The sequence below is a fragment of the Plenodomus lingam genome (genome assembly GCF_022343315.1).
Source record: "Plenodomus lingam strain CAN1 chromosome Unknown contig_5, whole genome shotgun sequence".
Taxonomy (NCBI): Eukaryota; Fungi; Ascomycota; class Dothideomycetes; order Pleosporales; family Leptosphaeriaceae; genus Plenodomus; species Plenodomus lingam.
The window spans coordinates 442,853-464,661 of NW_027093957.1; the positions used below are offsets into that span (position 1 = coordinate 442,853).

The 21,809-nt window shown below is 55.0% G+C and overlaps 7 protein-coding genes across 7 annotated transcripts; 3 read left to right on the forward strand and 4 right to left on the reverse strand.

The window, feature by feature from the left end:
* Nucleotides 1-181: 181 nt before the first annotated feature.
* IAQ61_008789 (uncharacterized protein) lies at nt 182-3,077 on the reverse strand (the record flags this gene model as incomplete). Its single annotated transcript, XM_003836377.2, has 3 exons — nt 1,474-3,077; nt 1,115-1,360; nt 182-1,048 (listed from the first exon to the last, which is right to left on the reverse strand). The coding sequence occupies exons 1-3, from the start codon at nt 1,570-1,572 to the stop codon at nt 182-184; spliced, it is 1,212 nt and encodes a 403-aa protein (XP_003836425.1). The 5' UTR covers nt 1,573-3,077.
* Nucleotides 3,078-4,148: 1,071 nt separating this feature from the next.
* Nucleotides 4,149-4,481, reverse strand: IAQ61_008790 (uncharacterized protein; the record flags this gene model as incomplete). Its single annotated transcript, XM_066098126.1, has 1 exon — nt 4,149-4,481. One exon carries the CDS (start codon nt 4,479-4,481, stop codon nt 4,149-4,151), a length of 333 nt encoding a protein of 110 aa, XP_065951765.1.
* A 1,656-nt stretch (nt 4,482-6,137) lies between these two features.
* On the forward strand, nt 6,138-7,212 carry IAQ61_008791 (uncharacterized protein; the record flags this gene model as incomplete). The annotated part of the gene is made up of 4 exons (XM_003836381.2): nt 6,138-6,197; nt 6,263-6,467; nt 6,812-6,964; nt 7,090-7,212. Exons 1-4 carry the CDS (start codon nt 6,172-6,174, stop codon nt 7,210-7,212), a joined length of 507 nt encoding a protein of 168 aa, XP_003836429.2. The 5' UTR covers nt 6,138-6,171.
* Nucleotides 7,213-10,256: 3,044 nt separating this feature from the next.
* IAQ61_008792 (uncharacterized protein) lies at nt 10,257-13,177 on the reverse strand (the record flags this gene model as incomplete). Its single annotated transcript, XM_066098127.1, has 9 exons — nt 10,257-10,376; nt 10,611-10,751; nt 11,195-11,403; nt 12,109-12,202; nt 12,273-12,307; nt 12,362-12,380; nt 12,435-12,550; nt 12,633-12,682; nt 12,732-13,177. 9 exons carry the CDS (start codon nt 13,175-13,177, stop codon nt 10,257-10,259), a joined length of 1,230 nt encoding a protein of 409 aa, XP_065951766.1.
* Nucleotides 13,178-13,374: 197 nt separating this feature from the next.
* On the forward strand, nt 13,375-15,129 carry IAQ61_008793 (uncharacterized protein). The gene is made up of 2 exons (XM_003836384.2): nt 13,375-13,867; nt 13,916-15,129. Exons 1-2 carry the CDS (start codon nt 13,403-13,405, stop codon nt 14,399-14,401), a joined length of 951 nt encoding a protein of 316 aa, XP_003836432.1. The 5' UTR covers nt 13,375-13,402; the 3' UTR covers nt 14,402-15,129.
* Nucleotides 15,130-15,375: 246 nt separating this feature from the next.
* On the reverse strand, nt 15,376-19,020 carry LYS2 (large subunit of alpha-aminoadipate reductase; the record flags this gene model as incomplete). Its single annotated transcript, XM_003836385.2, has 3 exons — nt 15,376-17,309; nt 17,358-18,628; nt 18,686-19,020. 3 exons carry the CDS (start codon nt 19,018-19,020, stop codon nt 15,376-15,378), a joined length of 3,540 nt encoding a protein of 1,179 aa, XP_003836433.2.
* A 706-nt stretch (nt 19,021-19,726) lies between these two features.
* Nucleotides 19,727-21,727, forward strand: IAQ61_008795 (uncharacterized protein; the record flags this gene model as incomplete). The annotated part of the gene is made up of 1 exon (XM_003836386.1): nt 19,727-21,727. One exon carries the CDS (start codon nt 19,727-19,729, stop codon nt 21,725-21,727), a length of 2,001 nt encoding a protein of 666 aa, XP_003836434.1.
* Between the last annotated feature and the right edge of the window lie 82 nt (nt 21,728-21,809).

Below are 21,809 nucleotides of genomic sequence, written 5' to 3' on the forward strand. Positions count from 1 at the left end.
AAAACTCCTTGTGAGAAGTGCAGGAACAGTGTAGAGGGAGAAAGGTTATACACGGAAGGAAATAACGACTGAAGATTCGAAATGGAAATGGCTGCACGGTGCTTTTTGCCGCGCGTGCTGCTCCTGCAAGACCAGCTCTGGAGCAAAACCCATTCGACGCGAGAGAGAGAGAGAGAGCCGTCTACATGGGTCGACGGTTGAGCATATTCAGCATGGAAGAATCAGTCGACGTGCGTCCATTTCCATTATCCGTAACAAGGTCGTTGATGCGCATGCTAGGCCTGCTTGTAGCTGTCGAGGACGTGGTCGTCGGAGGGGGAGGAGGCGGCGTCCTGCCATCACTGCGCGGCGGTGGCGGAGGCGGCTGCAGGGCGCCGTTGGGCTGCGGTGGAGCGGCGTAGTAGGGGGTAGGAGGGGCGCCCGGTGTGGTGGGCGCTTGGGAATGGGGCGAGGAAGACGATCGGCTCGGTTCGTAACGGTAGGCGCTCTGCGGTGAGCCCTGACGAGGGGGTTGTGCGGTGTAGTATGGCTGGGGAGGGGGCGGGCCAGACGCGTAGGGAGTAGAAGGGTTTGCTGTAGAAGCAGCCGAAGTTAGAGACTGTGGCTCTGGATATACATAGTCTGAGCTAGGGCCTCGACGAGGAGCTGCCTGTGAGGCTGAGCCAGGTGGTGGCGGCGGCAGGGTAGGAGTGTGAGGCTCGGGATGGAGCCTCTTCCTGCCCATCAGCGCCTCACGGGCTGCCTCCTCTTGAGGCGTACCTGGCGGACCATGTTCAGAGTGAGCAGAGTACGGACCTGCAGTGGGACTTGGCAAATACGGCTGCGGACGCGCGGGCTGTCCGAATGCCTCTGCGTGGCTAGCCGGGGGAAGAGGCTGGCCATATGCGCCGTACATGGGCGGAGGCTGGCCAACGCCGCGCCATACCGTGTGTGCAGGCACAAAGGCCTGGGTCTGAGCCGAGACAGGCGTGAAGATGCAGTCTTGGTTGAATCGCATGCAATTCGAGCAGCGGCCGTCTTCGGTGGCCTCGAAACCCGAACAGCGAATCTAGGTTGGCATTAGCATGCGGAATGGACGGTTTCGACGGCCGTCTCGGCAAAGGCATTGATTTACCTTGCGACGCCTGCAGTACCGACAGGCAATGGCAGTGCGCTGGCGTGGCGCAGGCGGCTGGTGGTGCTGCTGGACATATTGCGGCGGTGGAGGGGCTTGCTGGCGATATGGGTCCTGGGAGGGCGGGCCGCGAGTCCACTCATTGGGACCGGGCAGGCGATAGGGCTGGGGGTACTGTGGTGGGTGTTGTTGATGGGCCATGTCCGGACGGGGTTCTTGGGGAGGAGGAGGGAGGTTCGAGTTCATCTACGGTTGGGAGCCGACTTGTCAGCAGGCCGGCCTGCAGCTCATGTGTGGGTGGACGGCGTGCAAAAGCAAAGCAGCGCAAAGGAATTGGGCACGCGTGACCAGCGACTTACATGAGCAGGCGGCGGATATGCGCCATTGGCAGGCTGCTGTGACGTTGGCGGTTGCCAGTGCGTGGGGAGCTGGCCTTGACCGCCCTGGTGTGGAAACATGGCAGCAGGGGCAGCGGCAGCGGCAACGGCGGTGTGCGTGGGTGCGTGGGTGGTTGGGTGGTTGGGTGGTTGGATGGCGGGTGACGGGTGACGGGTGACGGGTGACGGAGGACGGAGGACGGAGAGACGGGTGTCGAATTAGATGCGGGCGCAACGTGGTGCTGTCACGCCGTCATGTACCAGTGCAACTCGGTCGACAGGCTTCGAGGAACGAGACAAGTGGTGCGGGAGATCCTCTGGGGCGGGTGAGGTGTCACAAACACTGGCGGGGGGGCCGTCAGGTCGGCTGCAGGTTCAACGAAAGCAGTGCAGGGCGGGCGACGGAGACGGCGACGGCGACGGATGCAGGGCTACGCACGGGGGAGGGAGTCGAAGGGAGGGATAAGGCGCGCGCAGGCACTCCCTCGTGGACGGCGAGAAGGAGAGAAGGGAGAGAAAGTATGTGTGTGTGTGTGAGAGAGAGAAAGAGAGAGAGAGAGAGGAAGCGTGGTCGACGGACAGCAGCAACTGTAGGGTGGTGGGGTTGGGTTGGGTTGGAGAGGGTAGAACGGAGACGAAAGAGGCGAGAGAGCGAGCGAGCGAGCGAGAGAGAGAGAGAGAGAGAGAGGGGGAGAGAGAGAGAGAGGGAGAGAGAGAGAGAGAGGGAGAGGGAAAGAAAGAAGAGGGCGAGAATCAACGTGGGTCGAGCAATGAAGTCGCGGTGGGGGTGGTGGTTGTAGTGATGGTCCTGATGGTGGTGGTGGTGGTGGTTGTGGTAGCGGTGGTGCTGATGGATGGTGATGATGATGATGGTTGGCGGTGGATGGATGCGGAGTATCTGGGCTTCTCGAAGCGTGGAGGGTCCCAGGAGCATGGGAACAGGAGATTCAAGCGGGCTGATGGGCGGCCACTACTTTACTAGAAAATCAGCCCAAGTTCGTCAACCCTTTCGCGGCCGAAGGCGTTTAACCCTGCAAGCTCGACAAGCGGATCGAGCCTTCGCCTTAGCTTAGCGCGTTTGGCGGGCACAGTGCATGGGATGGACCAGGCAGCGAGGGCGAGACGAGCGGAGCTCACAGGGAGAGAGGGGGAGAGGGAGGGGGAGAGAGAGAGAGAGAGAGCGAGAGAGAGAGAGAGAGAGGGGCCCATGGCACAAGTGGCACACCATGGCACGCATGCTGCTTTTATCACAAGGCACAGACAGACATGACAAACCTCGTAGGCCCTACCTCTGTACCGTCCATACCCTCACCTAGTATATCCCCGTACTGTGCCTCTCTAGGTGGTTGTGGTGTGTCTACCATTGTACCTAGGTACCTGCTGCCTAGACCTAACAGCCCACCATGTGTCTACTCCTCCTTTTTAATTGTACAGGAATGGACTGTATGTGTACTAGGACGCAATGCCGTAGGTATGTCCATCTATCAACTTATGTACGCCATATGCGCGAGCCCTGCCTGCTGCGCTTCCTTTTCACACACGAGCGTCTGCGCAACGTTGCATCATCACCACGCCGCCACCTGCCCACGCCCACACACCACCTAGACCACCACCACTATCATTGCCGCCGCCGCCATCTCTGTGCACCAGCAACACCAGTACCAGCTCTCTCACTTTCTCTCTCACACTCCACACACACACACTCTCTCTCTGTGTGTGTCTCTCTCTCTGCTCGCCCCTTCGCTCCCCCTAGCCATGTCCCTGTCCACTTACTCCCAATCCCAGTCATACCTACTGTAGCTACCCCCAGCACCATCCCCGTCCCCGTCCCCTACCATTACCATGATCCCTATCCACCATAATGGCATAGTGCATACCTACATCCATCCATCCATACGCCTACTAGAGTAGGTAGGTAGACACACACACACACACACACACACACACACACACACTGGCTCCTCGACCGCAACCGTCAAGCGTGACTGCTAGCCAGCCCAGGCCAGCCATCTGCCCTTCCTAACAGCACAACACAAATGTATGGCCCACCAGCAAGCCCAGTCGCTCGCCATCGGCAAGCAGCAAGCCCCTTTGAAAACAGACCAGGCTTGGGGGCGGATGACTTGGACGGTGGGAGGGAGGGGAGGGAGGGGAGGGGAGGGGGCCTTCTGCTGCATGGGCGTCGGCCCGGCCAGCTTGCTCATCAAGTGGTGACTTCGCCAAGAGGCCTCGGGTACTGCCGCTCGCGTGTGATCTACGAGCCTTTAATTATACACACACGGCCGCCTCATACCTTCATACGCGGCCACGTCTTCCGCGCTGACCACTCATGGCTACCAGCCCGTCTCTGCCACTTGGCTGCACCGCGCTTGTCTCCACCGCTTGCGTCTTTGGCCAGCCAGCTGCAAATGGCCCCCCCCCCTCTCTCTGCAAAGAAACAGCTCCACTCGCCATCCAAGCTGCAAACCCTGCCGCAAGGTGGGAGAACGAAAAAGAGAAAGAGAGAGGGAGAGAGAGAGAAAAGGGCTGCATGGTTGCTGCGCTCGCTGCCCACCTGCTGTTGTTGCTGCCACTGCTGCCAATGCAAGCAAGGAGCACGGCATGGCATCACAAAACAGCGTGGCACAGCACCTGGCAGCACCTCGGCCTCATCTTTTTCATCTAACGGGCCGCCCTGTGTCGCTTTCGCTTGCAGTGCAGTGCAGCGACAAGTCACGAACGACACGGCACGAGCCTCTGACCGCTGGGCAGTAGTCTGCAGCATCTCCTTTCGGCTGGCTGCTGCGATCCGGTGAGGGCTGAAGGCTGCTGTCGGTTTCCCGCCGCTGTTCGAGGCAATGCGCCCGAGCATGACGGCAGATGGGAACGCGCTTCCTAAAAAGAAGGTAGTTACAGGGGCAGGGGGCCATCGCCTTGTCCGTCCTGCCCTTGCCCTTTGGCCGTCGCTGATAGGGCTGGTCCGTTGTTGCGTCGGTCAATTTTCTACACATGGTCGCCGTTGTCACCGTGCTGGGCTGTCATTTGTGGTTGGTGTGTTGCCAGCGTCCGACCAGTGACGTGAGCGGGCCTTGGTACAGTTGTGTAGGTAGTTAGCGTTGGTAGGCAAGCCCCTCCAAGGCCTTAGGGCAGCCATGTACCGGACAGGACCTACCGTACCCTAGCACAACACTTGCCATGTCCGTGTGTGCCACTCGGCGACATGAGGCATGAGGCAATCCTCCGTTAGCGGGGCACACAGCCAGACAAAGACGGGAGGGCCGATGACCTGCGGCGGGAGAACCGTTCGTCCACAAAGCACAGCAAAGCAGCGCTGCCATCTACCGTAGTAGCCACTGTACAGTACAGTACCTCGCCTGAATGCGCCGTCAAGTAATGGAGCCGAATCTTGCCCCGCCCTTGTTCGTCCAAGCCTCTCAAAGCCGACAAGAGAAGGAAAAAACTGCCATGCCCATGTCCCCCAGTCCCCCCGTCTCTCTCTCGCTCTCTTTCTCTCAGCTGCCATGGCGTCGTGTCCGACGGGTAGCATGCAACGCAGCCCACCTCCGTCCTCAAATCAGAGTCCATAGCCCACAATCGGCCATCTACTCTAGCTGATCTCTCACTCATCCTTGCATCGGCGAAGACTCGCGAACGGCGAACTCCATGGACAAACAGGATTGTCTAGTACCTACGTGCACACCCATCGCTCCCCCTCCCCTAGCCTGCCGTTTCTTCTCCTACCCACTGCAACTCCTACTAGCACCCTAGCACCACAACCCCCTTCCCCGAAACGAAAAGAGAAAAGAAAAAAGAAAAAAGAAAAAAGGCACGACGGATTTCCAAACCCTTGCCCCGGACGGCGCGGATGTACGCACCGTGGAAAATGGAGAATGGCGATGGACTAGATAGGTATGTACCTCGTGCTTGCCCGCCCGCGCGCCCCGCACGATCCCAGCGCGTAACCGTACCGTACTTTTGTATTGTAAGTTCGGACCAGGGCGGGTACGGTGTACGGTGTAGAGTACGTACTGTGGTACTCCCATTTGCACAGCCTCGGTTGTTGCAGGCTGGGGCTTTGATGGGAGTCAGGCTTTGCTTGGACGGGGATTGTATGAGTGATGGTGCTGAATCAGCGTGGGAGGGCAAGGGGCGGAGTCAGGGTAAGCTGGGGGGGGGGGTCGGTTTTTGGTGTGTAGTTTTGGGGAAGACATGGAGTAATGTAGTATGGTATGCCATTCCAATGTACAGAAACATTATACATGTACATGCAGACACACGTGCGCATTTACTCGTTCTCGGGCCCACGTCACCACCACCACCACCACAATTCCAATCCCAATTCCAATCCCCCTCCACCCAAATCATTCCACACCCTCCATCTCCAAACCCCATCTCCCCTCCACAAATCCATCCAACCACTCCCCCCTCGCCCGCCCTTTCCCCCTCAAATCTCCAATCCACTCGTGTGCATGCCCATTAATCTAAAAAAAAAACCCCACGCCACACGTACCGTATGAGAAATAAATAAACAAACTAGAAAAAAAAATCGCAATTTGGAAAAAGAGTACCACACACACACACACACACACACTTGCTCCCACAGCCACGCTTACCGCCCCCCCCCCTTCACCCCTTGACCTGCTGCGCCCCTTGCATCCGGCCAACAGCTTGGTTGCGGGTAATGGCGTGCGGGAGGGATGCATGCATGTCCAGTACCCTGCTGTGCTGTACGTCTGTACGATGGCACATGTACAATGTATAGGATATATATGGATATATGCACTCTGTACAGCACACCCGCGTTGCGTGCTGGTCACAAGACATGGACGAGAATACGAGACAGGAGGGGAAGAGAGCGAGGGGAGAGGAAGGAAGCAAGGAAGTGGAAACCGAGTAGAGATGGGCTGGCTGGCTGTGGTTGTGTTGGTGGGTGTGATGTCCAATGTTGTCTTGCGCTTGCTTCGACTCTGCTCACACATGTCGGGCAAGGTATTTGTGTATGGTTGGGTGTAGCATAGGATGGTATGATGGATGGAGTCAAAGGGCATCCGCTCTGCCAAACACCCCAGGCCCGTCATGTTTGCGGGGTTTTGGGGGGGGATCAGCATACCCGCCTTGCCTCGTCTTGCGTTCTACAGAGGCAGAAAGGGTAGACCATGTACCGGTACATTCCGAGGCAGTCACGAGGTGTTGACCTGAATTGGGGGAAAACGGCGAGGTTGGGATACGTTCATCGAGTCGGACATGGAAAATAGCAGTCATGGGACTGGCGGGTCTCGCGCAAGCGGCGCAGAGGGTCATGTTACTTTACCCACATGCCCAGCCTAGATACACCAGATAGCTAGACGGAGACGAGTGGGTAGGTATGGCGCACTGGACTGTCACTTTGATTTGCTTCTCCAGACCGGTTTTACCTGTCTGGCTACACCGACTGGGTGGTGCTGTTGTGGGGTACGGTGCTGGTGCTGGTGCTGGTGCTGGTACGGTAGGCACGGTAGGTACAGCGGGTTACGGTACGGTAATCACCAGACTTCCGTCCCACTCCCCTCCCCCCGGCCTTCCAACCCACCACACCCATCCCAGCCATACCCATATCTACACATGGCCACCACAACCCAGCTCCTCAGCATCAAACACTCGCTGCAAGACTGCGCGCCCTCGCCATTGGGAAACAGCGCGCGCATTGAGCATGGTGGTGGTGGTGGTGGTGGTGGTGGTAGTAATCATGCTGAGCGGAGATGAGCCGTGTGCAACTACCCACTCCCACTACCGCACCGGTACCGTACCGTTACCAGAGGTGTGTGCGACTTGGGTGCGGCCCGGGACGCAGTAGAATAGCCCGCAGCGCAGTGCAGCGCACGGCAGTGCACGGCAGCGCAGGTTACCTTTTGGGTTTTTGTGCTGGAAGGAAGCTAGGTAGGCTACTGTGCTCTAGGGAGAGAGTGAGGATGGCACATGTGTGGGTGTCACGAGAAGGCTTGCCGTCGGTCGCTTATGCGAATCATCTGGAGATTTGTGGGGCGGGGTGGGTTGGTAGGGTTGGTTGGGGTGTTGGTGGTGGTGTTGGTGGTGGTGTTGGTTGCACAATGGCGTGGGTTTGTGGTGTGGCCGTAGGACATGGACGGTGCAAGGTGCAAGGTGCAAGGTGCAAGGTGCAAGGTGCATACGATGCTGGCGTTGCCTTCCTACCGTATGCACGCGCCGTGGATAGTGGTGGTGTGCTGTGGTGTACCGGTAGTGCGAGGTGGTGTGCTGTGACATGGTATGCTATGGATGGCGTGAACATTCATACCGCAAGCATGCACGCGGAACCTGAAGGAGCAATATCAAGCGCGGAGCGGGGTTTGCCATCACGCTCCAAGCTCCGGAGACACGGACTGGTGAGAAATGCAAATTCGTGAACTTGGACATACACACGACGCCCCCTTGCGCCTTGCCGGTGTCGAAGCAAACTAGCTAGGTAGAAAGAAGCCCATGGACCTACAGTACCTCACCAACAGATCCCGGATCCCGCACCCAGCCGCCCCAGAGTCACACGGAGCGAAGAAAGAAAACAGCGACTGCTTTCCTGTTTACTTGCTCGCGTTCCAACAAATCGGCGTGCTGGGGTAAAGTACACCATGAGCGCATGGCCATCTCAGATACTGTCCCCAACATCCAACATCGACATACCCTACCAGGTAATGCAATGTCATAGCATCAACTCTCATGTACTATACCTCTTCACGCAACCACACCATCAACCCACGCCGCTACACCCGCTACCCCGACTCAAAAAACTGCCTAGGACACGGGCTCGCGGCTGTATTAGGTGCAAGTCGGGGCAGGCTTTGCTGGTGGTGTGGTGGGTGGTGGGAGCTTGAATGGATTGTGACGACAACTGCGCCGGAGTCAGCAAGATGGCGTCTTTTTTTTTTCTCTTTAGCCCTGCGGCCGGGCGTGTGCTGGTGGCCCAGGTTCGGTGGTTTTAACGTTTTGCTAGACCGGGGGATTACGGTAGGTGTTTGATGTTGTGAATAGGTATACACACACGCATACGCACGCACACTCGCACTTGCGCACGCACGCGCGCACGCACATCCAACGCAAGGCAACGCAAGGCAACGCAATGCACATGTATAGCGACGATTCTAAGCTGCGACAGTAGCTCCCAACATTCAGCCTGTAGTAGGTAAACCATGGTTTGGCAAGGTTATGGGCACTTGGGGGAGGCATGGTGCTTATGCGGATGCGGACCTGCAAGCCACGGTGGGCCGTCCGTCCGTCCGTCAGTCAGTCAGTCAATCAGTCAGTCGTCAGTCAGCCAGCAAGGCAGCGTGTTGTGGCACCGCCGAAGAACGACCTGAGCTGTGTGTTACAGTAGGTACCGGTAGGCACCGTTTTGTATGCCCTCCATCCGTCTAATCCGCCCTGCGAGACATCCATCATGAATCGAAAATGATGAATCAAGATAAACTCCAAGCCCATCTACGCCATCCCGTCTCCCATGGCTGCTGCTCTTTTCCCGCCTGGCCGAGGGGTGCGCGCAAGGCCCAACGTCACTTTGTCGCTTCCAGGCTTGTCCATGCATTGGCTGGACGGTGCCGCCCGGCTGTTTATCGATGTTTGGACCAACCGGCCATGGACATTCTGACTCACGAAGCCTACGTCGCGCGGTGCATTACGGCCACGGCCAACCTACCCTCGCCGCCGCACTGCGACAGAAGCGTGCAAACACGGCAACAGGGCGCAGGTGTCAGCCGCGGGCGGTGCGGAAAGCAGAAACAGGCTTCTGGTCGGAAAATAAGCAAGTGTGCGTATCGTACGGTAGGCAGTTGTCTATCTGAAATGAAGCGGTCGGTCGACGACGGATGTTTTGTAATTGCAAATGGAGGGGGGGGATCGGACAATGCGGACAGGTTTAGGCGCATGTGCCAATGAGAGAAATGCGAGCCCATGCAAACCCAGCGGACAGCCAGCGTCCCGGCCCGTAACCCTAACGCGACCTGTACAAACATGTCACAGCGATGACAAGGGGCCTGTCTCTGTGCAGGACACAGAGGGCAGCTGATCGGGCAAATTGTTCTGGCGGCCAGCAGCCCGCTCCCTTCCCATGTCGATGCTTTGCCGCACGGGTCATGGCCCTAAAAAGGGCTCGGCTCGATGCAGTCATCCATTCCTGCCTGCAGTGAGCTTGTGTCGATGTCGAGCCAAAAGGATGAGGACGGAGGACATCGGTGCCGGCTGGAGGTACTGTATGTACATGGCAACTCTTGTGGTACATGTAAGTAACACAAGGAGGCAGAGAGTAAGTGGAGTACTTGGAGTACTTGGAGTACAGTATGCGTGTGTAACGTCGTTTGGCCTTGTTTTACCGCGCAGACCAGTAGAGTGGCTACTAAGAGACGGGCCGCGTCTGAGTGCGTGGACTTGGGACCGCTGGCTTTGCCGCCCCTGGCCCATAGTCTAAGCCGGATTGGGAGGTGCGTCGGCTGAACCGGCGCTACTGTAGGCCAGGTAACGTGACCATTCCCGTCTGCAGCCAAGAACGGAGCCAGCCAGACTAACTGCTTTCGCCCTCGCTTTGCTCGCCTGCCCCTTGCTCCCCTTGCTTCCCTTGCTCCCCTTGCTCTCCTCCTCTTTGCCTCTATTGGCGGACTTAGCGCCCGGTCATCCAGCTACCACAACTCCTCCACCAATCCACCCTTTCTGCTGGCCAGCCATCATCCTCCACAAGAACAAGCGAAAACACCGCCTACCAGAAGTGCCACACCACCATGTCCACAGTACCGCACAGGGTTGGCCCCTCAACTCGACCCTTCGCTTCCTTCGTCCCCATCGCTCTCTGCAGCCGCGTTCTCGTTCTCGTCTGCACTCGACGTTGAACTCTCGTCATCGGGCATGCAAACGCCATTCAAGTACGAGATCTGCGGGGCGTCGGTCAGCAGTCTGCACAAAGTACCAAGTCCCGGGTGGTGCCACTATGACGATGTAAAACTGGTGCGGGTGACTGCAGTGCCAGCACATCAAGCTGCAAAAGAGGCTGCTGCTCTGTTGGCTGCACCCTATGACAGGGTCACCCTTCACTCCTCCTCTCTGACCAGTTCTGAATGCAGAAATCGCTCCCGCTACTAACATTTCGGCACTGGATTCAAACTTACAAACGGCACCATCAAACGGACCAGCTCTGCGATTCGATCAAGGCCCCCAGGCCCAACTACCTCATGATCAGCCAGCTTCGTCCCAATCGTAAAGCTACGAAGCCGAAGAAGCTCAATGTCTTTGTGATCATGAGCATAATCCTGATCACCACAAGTCAGCCGCTAATCCGATTGCACAAAATGGCAGGAATTGCTGGTCCACACATCTCTGCCGCAGCCACAGGCGACCGCTACTAAAACTCGTGTGGCTCTGCATGGCAATTGCCCGGCATTCGACTTCGACATCGCGTGCGGGGCAGTTGGGCTTCAAGAAAATGCCAGATAGCCGCGACACGCCCAAAAGAGCGACGACACATCCTCTCGCGGCATTCGAATGGTACTCTCCTTGCAGTCACTGCCACCATAGATCCGAGACAGCGATACCCGCGTATAGTCTTGTGCGGCGCAATGCGAAACACGACTATAAAACTTGGAATTTGGGAGCGCTGCTGACCACGCCCAAAATTGGTCAAGGCTGATAACCACACCTGGGCGATCCGGCAATGGACGCATCTTCGCAAAGTAGAACGGCTGATGGAGCTTACCTTGGGGTTGCGCTTCAATGCGTTTGACTGATTCCCTGGTAAGCTGGTAAATGCCTTGACAACCTTCTTATTATCATCTTGTACACCATGCAAAAACGCCTTTCTGATGCCCTCGTTTCGGAGCACAGATTTGAGATGATCCGGTGCTCGATCAATGTCACGACGAAGCTTGCTGAGCGATGCAGCGTCTGGCTGCCAGTATCCGCCACCTAGCGTTTGTTAGCGAATTTACAAATACAAACACTCGTCTTTGAGCCAAGCGCATGCCATCTTTGCCACGCATGTGCTATGAGAACTTCGTACCCGGGCCTCCAGATCTCGCACGCGGCAGGCTGAAGAGGGCCAGGGGATCCGGCAATCATTGGTAGCTTGGCCGAGTTCCGATTGTGCTAACAAGGCCATTGTGCAACCATCGAGAGTCATGGCACCAAGCCGGAGACTAATGCATGCTGGATCGTTATGTCCACATGTGGGCTCCGACATCATTTCTAACCTTGGTCATATCGGATCCATGCATTTTGCAGTACGGGAAAGTGGCATGGCAGAACGGCGGTCGGCAAGGGATTTTCAGACCTCAGCATGGAGTGTTGTCCAAACAACGGAAGTCGATGTTGTGCATCTTCGTGCAACGTCCATGGTGTGGTTCTCCGCATCCTTGGTCCAATGGCACTGGTTGGGGGCTCGCTTCTGGTATTGGCATAGCAGTCGTGGCACCATGACGTGCATGGTCAAGCACGGGACTCGTCAAGTCTACCTGGACATGTCGTCCAACCTTTGACATTGATGCATGTGTCGAGATGCATGACTGGGCGTATACTTCTTCCGAGCGATATCATCAGGCCGACGAATGTACCCGGGGCGGTTTCACAACATCCTGAAGTCCGTCGGATAAGTACTAAGAAATTGTCACCTACCGACAAAGCTGCCACCGTTCGGTTGAATCTGGACGTAGTAATGAGCGTAGGGTCCTTTTCGACCTGTTCGAGACCATGCAGCAGAGAAGTATGTCTATCGTCGCTTCAGCTCGAGTGACACAAGTTGCAGCCAGATGATGGATGGCTGAAACGCTGCTGCATACCTTGTAGGGAGTTGGGTCTTTGGAAAACCGTATATCTGATAACATCAGCTTTGGTGCAACATTTGAGATACTGAGTCAGGCAGGGCAACCTCTGTAGATGCGGAAGATCTGTAGAACATGTTAGTCGCATTAGAGTAGGAACACTTTAGCTTTCTCACTTACCACATCCTTCACTGGGAGCTCCGGAATCGTCTCGTCTGCTTCTATGATCTTTTCTGACATCTTCTCCGTAAAAGTGCTAAAATCTTGAAAGGCCACTCGATAATCAGGATCATGCACTGTAACATGTCAGATGCAAGGCGACCATTGGGGATAACAACTGCTTCCGCTTTCTGGGGTAAGCTGGGGCTGTCCACATACATTTCAGCCACTGGCGATCGTTGTTTGCGGCAAGATCCTGGAGGAATAACCTTTGGGAGATTAGTTTGTCATACGATTGAACGGATCCTACCTACTCACATGGTGTTTGGATGGATCGTCTCGTCCGTGTATGGGATGTCGCCTGCATCTCGAGCTTTGGGCTTTTTGATGACGATCTGCGTTCCAGGTGCGAGCTTCGCTCCCGCCTTCCACAGCTCTTTCTCGTCTGCATGCTTCCTGTGCACTGGTAGTATCTTGGACTTTGCCGGCCGCCCTCGCGAGGTCACCTGCTTTGCGTTTGTGCCATCCTCGCTAACAGACTCATCTGTATCTTCGTCGGACGATTGATCCTTTTCGTTGGGGTCCTCGTAATTAGACGACGCTGCATCGCCCTCGCCTTCCGTGTCTGTGTTTGCTTCGACATAGGATTGTCGCGCTGCCGCTTTGGCTCGTTTCGACTGCCTGCTTGGTGCGTCTGGGGCAGGACGCTTAGAAGAGCTCCTAGAAGCAGAAGCTGCCGCTGTTCTGACCGCTTTACGAGGCATGGTTGCAGCTCCTCCTCTCTGTCGCGTGTGTGTGTGACGATTGTCGCGAGATTTGAAAGGAAGCTTTGTTGTTTCTTGGGCAGATTGACTTGTTGGCTGTCACATCGATGACGCACTCGTTATGATAGTTCACAGGGACAAGGCGCGAAACGACGCGACCTCGCGAAATTTTAACACGCGCTGTCAGCTGTCACCCGTGCCAAACCCAATCTCCACCCCCGCACTATGACCACCCGCTTCGCAACTCGCAAACAAGTCATCTTGCAGCAGCTCGATGCACCAGATGGCGAGTATCATGACCTCTCTCCAAAAGGCTCCATCGATGCGCCAATTCGCACCTTGATAGGCGAGATCAATAGCCTGGGAGGCCTCGTCACAACAAGCAGCTGCTCTGGTCGCATTAGCATTTTCTGCGAAGGACGCAAGGCTGTTCAAAACGGAAGTGATACGGCTATAGGAAATCAGGATGGTCACGACGCTGCTCTAGATACAGAGGACTCTCGTGCAGGACCTGGTGGAAAAGGCGGGGGTGGAGCATGGCTCTTCATATCACACTGTCCCATTCCACAAGCAGAAGAAACGTCACCCAACTATATACCGAAATTCGGTCTTGAGCATTCTCCTTGTGGAAAGGCAACGACATCTGACGTTGCAACAAGACGATATATCCACCTCAAGTTTGAGCCCATGGTAGATGTACCAAGCATTCTGTAACCTGCCAGTGCTGACAGCGCTCAGATTCTTCACATACTGACTGCCTCGTTCCAAGATGCGCAAGTCGTTCTGACAGCAGCCCTTAGTGCCGGCTTCCGCGAGAGTGGTGCTGTCAGTCTGGGCTGCACCAAAACCGGAGAGTCGAATCCCATGGTAGCAGTGCGGTCAACGGGCTACTCCTTCGACTCCATCATTGGCTACCAAAATGACCAAGGCCGCAATATCGCCATAGTAGACGAGAGCTGTTTGGAAACTCTAGTAAATATTGCAAACGAGCGCTTCAACATCAACCAAGACCGAATAGCACGTTTCCGCACCGCGCTCCTCGCCGCCTCGCAACCCACCACCTCGAGCCCACCAGGCTCGTCGAGGCCAGCCTGGGAAGACGCAGACATGCGGAAACGTCGGAAGCGCGAGGAGGGTCTGGCGCGAAAACACGCTTTACACGACCAACAAGGCCAAAAGAACAGCGACGACATACTGGACACCCTGGATGGCACTATACTCTGAGCTTACTGTGTGTATTTACCCAAACCAGTCTGACACGATGCACATCTCCCCGCTATCAAGTCAAAAAAATAGACAATAAACTCAAAATTTAAGCAAAGTCTCGCCCAGACCATTTTTCTCCTCGGCACTGTTGCCATATACATACCATCTACCCTCCCCCCACGCCACGAATCAGCATCCCATTCTCTCTTTTTTCATAACTTCACGCTACGCAAACAATCCACCCTGCAGATCCTGACATAAGACGCCCACCCACAAACACACACACACTTGTTAATTTTGAGATTAAACCATTCGGGACGAGGTTGGCCAACCCCCAGGGTGAGGCTAGCCATTCAGTCAGCAACGATGAGGTACACATTTATTGTACATATGACCACAATGATGTAGATCCCCAGATGCAACACACATAGACCCCTCAAAGCTAGATTATCACCACACGCCGTGCTATTTTCTCACCCACCACCACACCAAAATCAACCTCGCAAACATTCCCCAGACCCGAAGGATGAACCACCTCATCACAACCCTAGTATACCAGTCCACACCGTATTTCCCCAGCCTGAGATCCAAGCGTCGCAAACATCGCCCAGCGCACTAGAGTGCTTGGGCTTGTTCGTTCTGTTTCTTACCTGTATGCCGTATACGGTCGTGGCATATGTATACTCGGTATTGCCAAAGTTGAAGGGAAAAGGGTATCAAAGCCGTATGAGAAAGGTGGAGGCGGCATGCATGTTCGGCTGAAGGAAATGATGGGGGGAGGGGGGGGATATAGTATAGGAACACACTTACGAACTATAAGTGAATACTCTTTTCAGCCAATATACTCAGTAGATCAGTACTCCTTGACGATAATCTAAATCTACACACAAGACACAAGACCATGATATACTGGACATAGATAATCCATGAATTCATCCAACCTTATCTTTTCCGCGCTTTTCTTTTCTCTCTTGGAAACTACATCTACTTGTCTAGACACCTCTCCTACCACCGACCAACTTCATGCCTTCTCTCATTGCATCCGTCATCTTGCTCATCAACAGGTCCTTGACACCCTTCGACTCCGGCTTTGGCATGAACCCCAACTCGATCAGATAGCTAATGTACACACCTACCGTCTCCTCCGTCACTGCTGCGCCCGCACTCCAATCCTGTCCTGTCCATGCAGCATCCTTCTTAAGTGCCTCGGCTGCATGTTTGTCGTCCAGTTCAGGCGCCTTGGTATCAGCAGGTAGATCACCAGTAACGAAGTGGAAGAGGGGTAGCAGAGCATTTTCCTCCTTGGTGCCAGAGCGATCGGCGACGTATGCTTCCATTTGTGCCTTCCACTCTGGATACGAGACCTTGGGGACGTTGTAGCCGTAGCGCTCGAGACTGCCGAGGAACTCGTTGATAGTGATACGGGGATGTGAAGTCACTTGCGCGACGCCCAGGGGCGCAACAGGTGGGCTGAAGGTTGAAGCTACGACAACGCGTGCGACGTGGGTAACGGGCACCATGTTGACGGTATTATCGATGTCTGGTCGTGACTTGAGCTGAATGCAGCCCTTGAGGATGCGGACGAGGAAGTCGTCTGTATTGGTAGTACCGTTCTCTGGGTCACCGAGGACATAGCCAGGACGGATTACACAGCCACCGAGTCCCTTCCTACCGGCCTGGCGGGTGAGATATTCGGCAGTCCACTTGGATTGGCCGTAACCTGTACCTAAACCCTTGCGTGAACCCTCGAGATCATCTTCTTCGAGGACACCAGTGCCGCCCTTTGCGAGACTCTTCTCCGAGAGCTGGACAAAGTAATCGGTGTCAAGAACCGAGGTGGAGCTGACGAGTCCAAAATTCTTGGGCTTGCCGACTGCGCACATGGAGAGGGCAGTCATGGTTGATACAACGTTGGGACCGCGCAGACGAGAGTATGGCAAGACCCAGTGGACAAGCGCACCATTGTGGATGACGACATCGACAGAGTCTACAAGACTGTTCCAGGTATCGGCGGTGAGACCGAACCGTTCCTTCTCCAGATCACCAACAAGAGGCTCAAGCCTAGCAGTCCAGCTATCATCCCAGATGCCATACGCCTGGCAGGTCTGGCGGACACGTCCAAGTGCTGCCTCGGTGTCTTTGGCGCGAACCAAAAGGGTGACTTTTCCAGGCCTCGAAAGGATATCACGAAGCAGGTATGCTCCCAAGAAACCAGTAGCGCCAGTCAAGAATGTGTGTACCTCCTCTCCAGGCTTCAGAGGCTCTCTAGTCTTGAACTCGGTCAATTGATTTGCTAGCTCCCTAGCATCAGCAGAGTAAGCTTCATCTTCTGGATCATCCTCGATGGCTTCTGCAGTGTCCAGACGTAGACCGATGGGATCCATGGCTTGATCAATATTGGCCGAGAAACCGCGTAATGTGGGGTATTGGAAAATTGTAGTCATGGGTACATTGATGTCCTTCCATTCTTGACGAATCTTGAAGAGAAGCTGCTGAGCTATAATGCTGTGCCCTCCAAGATCAAAGAAAGAGTCACTGCCGCTGATGCTGTCGGCTACAACCCCACGGTCACCGAGCAGGTCTGCCCATATCTTTGCCATAGTCTTTTCGGTAGGAGTCAGGGCAGCACCAAGCTGGGATGGGCGTCTCGCACCAGCTGCAGCTAGTTGTGCAGGTTCTGGGTAGGGAAGAGCTGGACGATCGATCTTGCCATTTGGGTTCAGGGGAAATCGAATCAGCGGGACAATAACCGAAGGAACAGCGTATGCGGGCAGTTTCTTCTTTAGATGCTCACGGACATCATCACGAAGATACTTGAAGCGCTTGAGGAGTGTGACCATGCTGGTGTCATCCACGGAGTCACTATCCTTCGTACCTCGCTCTTCAAGCCAGTCATACCATCGCTTCATTTCAGGAACGATGTAACCTAATCATTAGTAACATTCGGGTGATTTGGAGGGCGTGTATGACTTACTGACGAGGTTGGGCTCCTCGTAAGCGTCGCGCTTCAAAAGCGTGACATTCTCACGCACAAGAGGATGAGCAGAGAGATGCGAGTCAATCTCTCCAAGCTCGATACGGAATCCACGAATCTTGACCTGTGAGTCAACTCGCCCTGTACAGTGTACATTTCCGTCCGCACTGTAATGGCCCAGATCGCCAGATCGATATAACCTGTCGCGGGGGCCTTTGTAGAACTCTCGCCATGGCTCAGCCGCACCTTGGCTTTCTACTCTCTTTTTATCTTCTTCCACCCACTTATTCTTATCCACGAACCAGTTGTCCACGAATTTAGTCGCTGTGAGGTCAGGAAGTCCGAGATATTCTTCTGCAAGACCACCTGCGCGGACATAGATCTCACCACTCTGTCCAGGCTCACAGATCTTGTTACGATCTTCACGATCGACGACCAATAGTTGAACGTTCTTCATGCCACGACCGGCTGGGATGACCTCTCCAATGCTGTCCAGATATTCTGGAGCCTCCGTACAACTAGGAAGCTCGAAGTAGCTGACAGCTCTCTGAGTTTCCGTCGTACCGTACATGTTTACGATGCGAACGTTCGGTGCCAAATTCTGCAGTCTGCGACAGTCGCGTTTGATCAACAGATCGCCGACAAAGAAAGAGTGATGTAGAGCAGGGAAGATTGCTGAAGCCCCTCCTACCAAGATCTGACCCATGGCAGGTGTGAGATGTGTGACAGTAGCCCCGTACTTGCGCATCCACTCTGCAAGCCTTTCATGCTGAATGTCCTCTTTGCTGGGTACGAGCAGTTGTGCACCGAGGAACAAAGGTGTGAAGATGTCTCGTTGGATGGGGTCGTGGGCGATACCAGAAAGCATGGTGAATTTGTCGTTTTCAGACAGGCCGAAGGTCTGAGCCATCCAGGGGAAATAGTGGGTCAAGGAGAAATGTCGTCCTTTTACACCCTTTGGCTTTCCTTCCGAGCCAGACGTGAAGGAAAGCGTGGGTGTCGAATCTGGTCCAACTAGAACGCCGGGGAGTTCCACTTTGAGGCTCTGCTGCTCTTCCAAGACATCCTTACCGTCTTGATTCCCTCCAAACAGTGTACCGTCATCCTTGAGTTCGAGCGCTGGAATCTCAGTCCTCAGCTGCAGATGGTCCTTGATGTATGTCTGGACTTGTTCCGAGAGAGGGCCAGCTTCGCGTGTGGCTTTGTCGATGACCACGAGAGCACGTGGCTGAGAAACTTCTAGATAGATGCATTGACGATCTGGGGGATATCTATGGCATTGTTAGATCCTGCTTTGAGAGCCATGGGCTCACGCTCACGCTACTTACAGTGGGTCGAGTACTGAGAAAGTCGCTCCTGCGGCCAAAACAGCCATAATGGCAACTACCAGGTCCACGCCTCGGTGGGCGAAAATCATGACCACCTCACCTCTCTGTATCCCATTCTGGACAAGGTGATGGGATAGTACGGCGGTAGCCTCGAATATTTGTTTGTAGGTGAACTTGCGCTCTAGTGTGTTGCTAGTCGCGGTTTCCACTACACAAGATCGCTCGGGATGTTTGCGCGCATTTGCAGCGAAGATCTCGTGGATTGGACCCTTGAAGTCGGACCAGTGAAGGTCTGCAGTAGGGTCAGGAATGGTCCCTTGAGTGAGTGAAGCCATTGTCGCGCTCAATGGACGTGGAAAGAGCGAGGCCAAATGTAAAAAAGGATAGGGCTGGCTGCGTGAGCAGTAAGCAGAGTCGAAGACGTGTCTCAGAGGCAACGGAAAGAAGACTATCGACTCAATTCAAGGAGATGTTCTTCCAATCCGCGAGAGAGAGGGAGAGGGGTAGAAGCACTCCAATCGTCCCGTAAATGGAGGAATTCAAGAGTATGACGCATCGGGCCAAATTGTTCACCACGCTTCGGCGACATCGGTGGGTGGCTGACCCCCACCAGCGAGGGGCGGGGAAGGGGTCAGCCCTACACTAGTGGTACACCTCGTCGTCGCGAACTGGTGACAAGTAAAACTACTCTAGAGGCTGGGTACGCATTGTAAGCACAAGCCGGCCTCTAATAAGCAGCACCAGAAAACCACAGTATTGCGACTTCGGGCCATTGCGTGCATGTTCTTTTGCGCCGTCTTGCCATTGCTAGGTGGTAGGGACTCCCTTTTTTTGTTCTTCACCACTAGCTCTCTCTCTCTGCTGCGAGATCTGTCTGGTACTACTCTTTTTTTCCGGGGGGGGGGAAGAGGCCTACCACGGATGTCGGCTCGCTGTCAGCATCCAGGAAGACCAGGTCGGTAATTCCTAAATGTTGCGGTAGTCTTTCATCCTCTCTCTCTCTCAATTTCCTCGCTCTCCAGATCTCACCCTACGCCCATCATGCCGGTGCAGCGAAGCATCTTCGGGCATCCTATACGGCTCCAGATGCCGCCGCGGAGGTTCCAAGTCGCCATCATCATCGCCCTCTTCATCGTCGTGAACCTCATCTTCTACGGCCTTCCCACCCGCGACAGTCTTCCCAAGGTTCCCACATACGAACAGGTGACCGAGGCCGTCAAGCACCCTCACGTGCCTGACCTGCCCAAGTTCCCCGACCATCTCCCTAAGCTCCCTGACCATCTTCCCAAGCTTCCTGAGCTGCCCGACATTCCCAACGTACCGAATCCGTTTGGCCCGGCAGCGCACAAACCTCCAGTCCAGCCCAACAGCACCGCCGCAAGTAGCTACCGTGCGATCGAATGGCTCTCCGACTTCAAATGGCGCAACCCTTTCTCCTCTGCCGTCTCGCTCGACGAGAACCGCGCTGTACTCCCACCGCTCCGCGAGCGAACGCCAATCTATACGTACTACGACACGAAGAGCGAGCAGAACAAGGACGTTACCCAGGCAGAGAACAGGCTGATCTTGGCCTGGCGGCGCGCGTGGTGGGCCCAGGGCTTCAAACCTATGGTGCTATCCCGCGCTGAGGCTATGAAGCACCCTCAATACCAGCTGTTTCAGCGCATGAAGCTGGACAGCAGTGTCAATGAGGAAATCATGAGGTGGCTGGCCTGGGGAAACATGGGTGGAGGCATCTTGACAAACTATCTCGCTCTACCAATGGCCGAATATGAAAACCCCATGCTGAGCTTTCTGCGACGCAACGAGTTCCCCAAGCTGTCAAGGGTGCAGTCCCTTAACACGGGTGTTCTCTTTGGAGAAGATGGTGCTGTCAACGACGCGCTCAAGAAGGTCATGAATCATGACCTCCTCAAGGACACCACTGCCAACAAGGATAAGATTATGAAGCTGGCCGAGTTAGACGGTGGGCCCGTTGTCAATCTGCTGCCATCCGCAGATGTTGCTGTCGACAAAAAGGCCAATGGTATCGCCTTTTACACAAACAAAGTCCTTCGCAAAGACTACAAGACCGTTGCTGACAAGCTCGCGAGCACGACCACAGCTGAGGGCTACAATCTGCTTGCAAGCCTGATCAACTCACATCTTCATCTGACATTCCAGGAGCAACATCCAGAAGGCATCGTAGTTGCAAAGCCGTTGCCCGAACACACAACTGCGCTCATGTACGAGGCAACCGACATTGCCCGCAACCTGACCCAATGTCCAACTACACCTCTGCCCATGTCGTGTCCACCGAATCGACCAAAATGCAAACCATGCAATCCCAAAAAGCCACTTAAACTGCAAGAATTTCCCGAGTTTGTTAATAGTACCAAGTTCTTCACAATTGGAACGGTACCCCATCCCTACACAATCACTTCGCTGCATTACACGCGGGACACTCTGGATGTTAACTTCCTGCGCAACAACGCCAAGCGTGATCTTTGGATCAAGGAACTGACAAGAAAATCCATCGACGAAGGCCATACAGAATCGTATCGCGTTGTTAAATTCAAAGAGCTCGTCGCTGCCGCGCCAGCTCACACACTCTGGCTCACAGCCGAACGGGTCACCCAGCACGATCTCGACTGGATTTTTGGCTTTGGTCTTCCTGAACTCGCGTCTTCCACCGCGGAGCCCAGCTCACCAAGTGAGAAATCAGAACTCATCATTTTCCCCCGGCCAGATCCACCAGCGCCGATCGAAGGGCAGGAGGTGCCTGACAAGCGCTGGATTGAAAAAGAAAAGGAGCGCTTGCATAGAGCCAGAGATGCCATTAAGAGCAAAGATCGCATGATGAATGCGATTGTCGAAGCGGTGGAGCAGTGGAACCTTCACGATCTGGAGGTGTGGAAGTTCTCCCGGGCCTATTCGGCGCGTAGAAGGATGGAAAGGAAGGTGTGGGAAGAGGACGAGCAGAAATTCGCGGGTAGTGAGAAGAAGGCTGGTGTGAGACCGGGAGGGAAAAGCGCAGGCGGGAGGTGGTCTGACAGAAGATGATCATGTCGCACCACTTGATTTTTAATATTTGCATGATGTTTGGGCGTTATGAGGTGTATCACATAGCTTTATACGGCGTGTA

Excerpts from the sequence above, each read along its gene's own strand:
- IAQ61_008793 (XM_003836384.2), top strand. The coding sequence starts at position 13,403 with ATGACCACCCGCTTCGCAACTCGCAAACAAGTCATCTTGCAGCAGCTC. Across the intron at positions 13,868-13,915 it reads ACCTCAAGTTTGAGCCCATG|ATTCTTCACATACTGACTGC; the intron begins GTAGATGTACCA and ends GACAGCGCTCAG.